At 51.2% G+C, this 6,664-nt stretch overlaps 1 protein-coding gene across 3 annotated transcripts in view; it reads left to right on the forward strand.

The window, feature by feature from the left end:
• Window positions 1-6,182, forward strand: part of EFCAB8 (EF-hand calcium binding domain 8) — a 51,625-nt gene extending 45,443 nt beyond the window's left edge. For all 3 annotated transcript variants that reach the window (XM_089769768.1, XM_089769769.1, XM_025180021.3), the window contains 6 exons: window positions 491-649; window positions 1,132-1,300; window positions 3,261-3,393; window positions 4,352-4,556; window positions 4,683-4,781; window positions 5,106-6,182. In XM_089769768.1, coding sequence (XP_089625894.1) covers window positions 491-649; window positions 1,132-1,300; window positions 3,261-3,393; window positions 4,352-4,556; window positions 4,683-4,781; window positions 5,106-5,336 — 996 coding nt within the window. In that variant the 3' untranslated portion in view covers window positions 5,337-6,182. The remainder of the gene's footprint in view (window positions 1-490; window positions 650-1,131; window positions 1,301-3,260; window positions 3,394-4,351; window positions 4,557-4,682; window positions 4,782-5,105) is intronic.
• Window positions 6,183-6,664: the final 482 nt, after the last annotated feature.

Raw genomic sequence — 6,664 nt, forward strand, 5'->3', positions numbered from 1 at the left:
TTGTGGTCCACTATGATCCCTAGTCCCCTTTCTGCAGTATCCTTCCTAGACAGTCACTTCCCATTCTGTATGTGTGAAATAGATTATTCCTTCCAAAGTGGAGCACTTTGCATTTGTCCTTATTAAACTTCATCCTGTTGACCTATTAATCCTTTCCTATTTACTCTGAAGAGAAGGATTGAAAAGTCCTAGGATTTGTGACTTGTGTGCGGGGCAACCAGCTTGTTCTGTGGAGAGGCTGGGAAAGTGATGAGCTGTGTGAAAACGTGAGATCTTGATTGAAAATCCAGTAAAGGAATGAACAAAACTGGAGTGCGAACGGGATTCTCTCTTGTCCTAGCGATGTCATAAGAATGAAAACTGGGGAATGAGTCAATGCATCACTCGTAATACGGTGAATGGGAGCGGTACGGCTGGTTGCTTCCTTTACTTTCAGGGGGATGGCTCTGTAAATGAAAATTAAGACATTACTAACAAAGTCTCTCCTTAGATCTGGGATATTGAGAATTACTGCAAATCAAAAGAGGTAAAAGTTTCCAAGACCAGAAAGACAGAAACATCTCATCGAAATGAGAACATGTTTCGTGACCTAATCCCAAAACACTGCAGAGTCCCTGCCGGAAGAACCCCATCTATGGAAACTAATGAGGTAGCGCATTGCCGAATTTGTGCTGTAGAGAGTTTGTTACACTAATTAGCCGTCATGCAGCCTTGTTTCCCTAAGCTCTTCTCGCATTCTGGGTATTTCAAATGTTTTGCTATGGACTGAATTTTCAATAGGCTCTAGTCTGATATCCCTGTGTAATAAATGGGACCTGTGCTTAAATCACATAGGCGCTTAGGAAAATCCCATCCTATGCCCACAAATATTGCCCATGCATTTGTAGAAGCTTGGTGACGTACGACTGCCAATGTGGGTCATGTTCTCCCAGGGCACCTCGAACACCTCCTCCTTCAGCCCTGCCCCAGAGCTGATTTTAAATAAATAAAACCAAAAATGAACTGAGTGAAGGAGCCAAGCAACGCCGGGTACGTCTTCTAGAAGGTTATAAAGGCTCGTGCCACGTTGGAATGAAGCTGTCTCGCAAGGGATCCGCTTCACAGATTCATTTCTCACGTCATGTTCTGCAGGTCCTGGATGGCTGGAGTACCAGCCTCACCCCCCCAGATCTTCTCAACGCCTGGAGGGGGCATCTGAAGAACGTGTCCCACGTTGTGTACGTGGAAAAGCTCAGGCTGATCGTGACCTCCAGCTACGACTGCAATGTCAAACTCTGGATGCTCTCGGGCAGGCACATAGGTACACTTGTTTGGCGATCAGCTGGCATTTTCAAGAGATCCACCTTTCGGGTAGACAGATCTTAGCAAAATGTTTGCTGCGTTAGGTCACAAACAGCTTCCTCACCGAAGTGCCGTTTGCTCATGCCGCAGCATCCTGACCTGAGTAGGGTGGTGGGCTCTCAGCTCAGTCTAAATTGGGTGCCGCCAAAACACTATGTCCTGAGAAACAGTCTGAGCCCGGCTGTAGCTTTGGGTATAATGTGAGGGACGTGTCAGCCCACAGCCAACCACCATGAAACGAAAACTATGAAGGACATCGCCTCCTGGGGCAAGACCCAGCTGAAAATCTTCAGGGAGAGAGAACGCTGCCAGTCAGCACGGCCACACTGGGTCGGACTAATTGTCCATGCAGCCCAGGGTCCTGGCTGCCCACAGTGGCCAAGCCAGGTGCCCCAGACGGAGGGAACGGCTGGGTCTGAGCTGCACTGGTAGGACCTTGCCAGCGGATCTAGGGAAGTGACTATCCCCCTTTTACGCGGCTCTGGAGGGAAACGAGGCAGTTACTTGGGTGACCGTTCCTGTCCCAGCTAGCCACAGCTGGCACAACGCTGCGGGCGGGGGGCTCGCTGATGTCCAGCCATTGCTCGTGGAGTGAGATCGGCCCGAGCACACGCGGCGCGCTGCGGCCAGAGAGCTTTCCCCACGGGGTGCTAACGGACTCTGAGAGCAGAGGGACTCTCAGGAGCATGTCCAGGCAGGCGGTCGCGGGGCACGTGCCATTTGCTATTTGTGATGCGGTAGCACCCCGAGGCCCTTCCTAAAGCGGGGCTCCCTTTGGGCGAGTAGAGAGGCCCTGCCCCTAAGAGCCTAGACCTGAGCGGAGATGATGGGCGGGGTGGCAAGTGCTGTGCACTGTAGTGATCTCTAGAATGTAAGAGCGGCCAGGCTGGGTCAGACCAAAGGTCCCGCCTGCCCCGGGTCCTGTCTGCCCACCGTGGCCAATGGCAGGTGCCCCAGAAGGAGGGATTGCAACAGGGAATCCTCACGTGATCCCTCTCCTGTCTCCCACTTTCAGACAAAGAGACTAGGGACACCATCCCTACCCAGCCTGGCTAATAGCCATCGATGGACCGAACCTCCATGGATCTATCTAGCTCTTTTCTGAACCCTGTTAAAGTTCTAGCCTTGACCATATCCCCTGGCAAGGAGTTCCACAGGTTGATTGTGTGCTGAGTGAAGAAAAACTTCCTTTTGTTTTTTTTAAACCTGCTGTCTATTAATTTCATTTGGTGACCCCTAGTTTTATACTATGGGAACAAGTAAATAGCTTTTCCTTATTCACTTTTACCACACCACTCATGATTTTATAGACCTCTCTCCTATTCCCCCCCCCCCCCTTTTCTAAGCTGAACAGTCCAACTCGAACTGGCCCACAGGCTCTTCTTTAGGTAGGTGGGGGGCTGCTTTTTGGGGCTCAGCCCCGCAAAATTCTGAGTTCTCTCCCTTCCTACTGGCTTGTGCTTAGCTCTCCTGATGGGCCCTGAGCGCCTGTCCCTGCTTCAGCCCTGAAGCCTGTCTGTGGTGTGTAGGGCTGGCGGGAGATCCAGGTTAGCTTTTAGAAACACAAGAATGGCTGGTCTGGGTCCAGCGGCATAGCGAAGGAGGGGTGGGAGTGAGCGCACTGCGCAGGCTCACCTGGCATGGGCGGCAAGTTATATGGGCATCCATTCCCCCCGTCCCCGTCCCGTCCCTGCCGTGTGCAGCGTTCAGTCGGCTCCCCCTTGCCGGTGTGCACTGCCAGGTGCTGCTGCTGCCATGCGCGGCGTTTCCAGGTGACTGGGGAGATGCCTGGGCGTAGCGTGACGTCACGGCCCGGGACTTTAAAACTGCTCGGCGCTGCGCAGCCTAGCTCTGGGTTTGGGGTCTGGGGACTGGCGACCGAGTCAGCCCTCATTCTCACCCTTCCTTCTGACCGGCAGGGACGTTTGGGCAGTCGCTGTGGAACGTCAAGCTGCAGCACCTGAGGCCGGCCAAGGTGCCGTCGGATATCCGCAGAGTTGGCTCCACCCAGACCCTGAAAGTGCTGAACGAGGGCGAGTTCCCGCATTGGGAGTGAGTGTCTCGAAAGAGTCACGTTTGAGCACGTGCCTCGCTAGTGGGGAGGAATGTTCCGTGCGCCGGCTGCAGCTGAACTCGACGGAGTGGGCAGCCATGGGGAAAGGGGCTGCGGTGGATCGGCCCTGCAGCGAGGGATCCACCGGTTGTCGATTTATTGCGCTTGCTTAGATGTGATAAATCAATCTTCGAGCACACTCTTGTCAGTGCTGGTACTCTCCCCAAGATGAGAAGGATCGTTGGCATTGATGGAGAGCTGGCTCAGCTGACCTTACCCACGCACAAGACGCTGCAGTGTGTTGACTTCAGTTACACTATTGGGGTAGCTGAAGTGGATCAGCGCCATGTAGCGTAGATGAGGCCTTAGAATAGGGAGGGCACAGCTGGGCCTTGAGAGCAGCCCGTGTTAGAAGCAGAAATGCTGAGTCCCACCATGAAGTAGGAATTGCGGTGGTCTGAGGCCAGGTCTGTGCTAGACCTGGAAGGTTGGGTTAAGTTACACACCTCCAGCAATATAAAATACATAGCTGGAATTGGCTTACTTCACAGAGGGAGGCCGACAGGAGCAAACACTCCCATCGGCTTCCCTTACTCCTCACAACTGCGAGAAATACTGGCGCTGACTGGAGCTACCCTCAGTGTTTGATTTAGCAGGTCTTAACTAGACCCGCTAAATCAAACGCCAGAAGATCGATCTCTAGCACAGCAAGTGAAAACATGGCCCGAGAAAACAATAGCTAAAGGGCTTGGGAGGTGAGAATGGAAGACTTTTTCTGAACACAAAGAAGGTCCGTTTCAAGGCCTCTCAATTTATCCTAATTGTTTTGTATAGCCATAATACAGCCTCTGCTTTAAATATTCCCTCGTTAAATGAGCAGGCTGTGCTAGGAAGGAGGGGAAAGGCTTAGTCGTTTGCTGTGGAAGTTTAACCCTCTCCTTATGCCTCTGTGCCCAGGGGTACTCGAAGCATTATGCAAACGCTCAGCCAGCAGAAGAGGCAACACTCCATGCTGACGGAGTTTGTGCAAGGAAAATCCAGCATGATCTCGGCTGCTAATCTGAACTTTCAAAGAATGATCCAGAAGGAGAAGCACCTCACTGGCTACATGGAGGAACAGATTGAGGCGGAGTGGAAGGAGTGGGAAGAGACGGGGAGGCTGGTGAGGAACCCGTGGTGTTGTCTGACACGCTGCTTGAAGGGGGGGAAGTACTGAGGGCTGGAGGGAGACTCTTGCAGAGGGGAACAAACGAAGGAAACCCTTTTCTTTTTAATGCAATTCTCGCAGAAGAGTAAGATCCTGGGCTCCTCCTACAAGCCAAAACTGAGGCGTCACTTATCTGATTTCCTCCCGGATGTGAGGGCCTGTGTTTCCAATAAAGACCAGGTCAGTTGCTGTCTTTCTGCTGGAAGCTACGCCAGGGCGGGCAATAAAATGGTGGTGGTTCACCAGGGTTTGCCCTGGGGGGCCCTTGCCGCTGTATTTACCAGAGGCACCAGTGAGCACCGCTCCCGTTGGACAGGAATGGCTAGTTGCAATTCCCCCAGACCTGTGGAGGCGCAGATCAATATGGGGGCCGGTATTTGCCCACCCCTGAGCTACACCCTCAGGGCCTGTCCGAGGGAGAGGTTGTTAGTCCTTGACAATGGAAAGGCGGTGTCGTGTCAGCCTCTACAAACTTCCAAACAAGATTCCTTTTGTCTGGTCCAGGCCAGGGTCTATCACTGTATCCAGTATGCCGACCTGCAGGATGCCACCCCTCCTCCCGTTCTTGAGCTGTTGGGGGAGATGCAACAATTCCAAGCAAACTTGAGGCGAAAATCCAAGTCCGGGAGGAGGTTATCGACCTTTTCTCAAAAGCAGAGTCTGAGGGCGCAACGCAGTAAATCGGCTTCACGCACAAACTTTGCTGGAAGAAACGCGTCAGGCCCTTTGAAATAGATTGATCTGCAATAGGAAAAAATGAATGTGTGTGGAGAAAAAGCAACCTCCTACCTCTGTTTTCTTAACAGACGCTCGAGGCCATACAAGATACATGCATCACGTATTGCTTGCACTAGTCAGACACATTCCGGCCATCTGGTTTTATGTGTATTCAGAACCATTTTTGGGCCGGTAATGCCATGGACAGAAGGCTGGTGCAAATAAAGCTCACGTTTATTTTACCTACCAGCTTGGAGTTCAATGCACGGCATGCCCGTAGTGAAGGGGGCATGGGTCTGGAAGGGCTGCCAGGCGGAGTCCTGCCAATGGTGAAACGCTCCTTGTTGAAGAGATGTAGGAAATCAGGAGGGAATGTTTCATGGAGCGTGCCAGACCCCAATGCAGCGTGCTGCGGGGAGAAGTTAGGGCGGACAGGTTCTAGAGACTTTCGGTGTCGATCGCAGGGTTGTTTGGGGTTTGTCGGGAGGGGCTCCTCTTTGGTCTCACCAGCTAATGTATAATCCTGAGGAAAAAGTCGATTCTGTCATCCTATGTTGAAACAAAATGCAGGACAATGTAGCACTTTAAAGACTAACAAGATGGTTTATTAGATGATGAGCTTTCGTGGGCCAGACCCACTTCCTCAGATCAAATAGTGGAAGAAAGTAGTCACAACCATAGATACCAAAGGATACAATTTAAAAAAAATGAACAAATATGAAAAGGACAAATCACATTGCAGAACAGAAGGGGGATGCGGGGGGGTGGGAAGGGGGAGGAAGGAAGGTAAGTGTCTGTGAATTGCTGATATTAAAGGTAGGGAGAGTGGGATGTTTGTGAGTTAATGGTATTACAGGTGATAATTGGGGAAACTGTCTTGGTAATGGGTGAGAAAGTTCAAAGACTTGTTAAGTCCTTGTTGGTAAGTGTCGAATTTTAACATGAATGACAGTTCAGAGGATTCCCTTTCAAGTGCAGATGTAAAAGGTCTTTGTAGCAGAATGCAGGTGGCTAAGTCATTTAGAGAGTGTCCTTTCTGGTTAAAGTGGCAAGAAACTGTTTTCTCTTTGTGATCTTGTCTGATATCTGTTTTGTGGGCATTAATCCTTTGGCGAAGTGTCTGAGATGTTTGTCCAATGTACATAGCAGACGGACACTTTCGGCACATGATAGCGTAGATTATATTTCTGGATGCGCAGGATCCTATGTTGAAAGTATTTAACCAGAGCAGGCTGGACAGACGCCTGTCAAGGATGGTCTAGACTAGTGGTTCCCAAACCTTTCGGCATCACGGCATCACACCCCCTTTTTGACTTTTGAGAAACCCTCACGCCCCCTCCCCTGCC

The sequence above is a fragment of the Pelodiscus sinensis genome, chromosome 17, assembly GCF_052426305.1.
Source record: "Pelodiscus sinensis isolate ZL-2025 chromosome 17, ASM5242630v1, whole genome shotgun sequence".
NCBI lineage: Eukaryota > Metazoa > Chordata > Testudines > Trionychidae > Pelodiscus > Pelodiscus sinensis.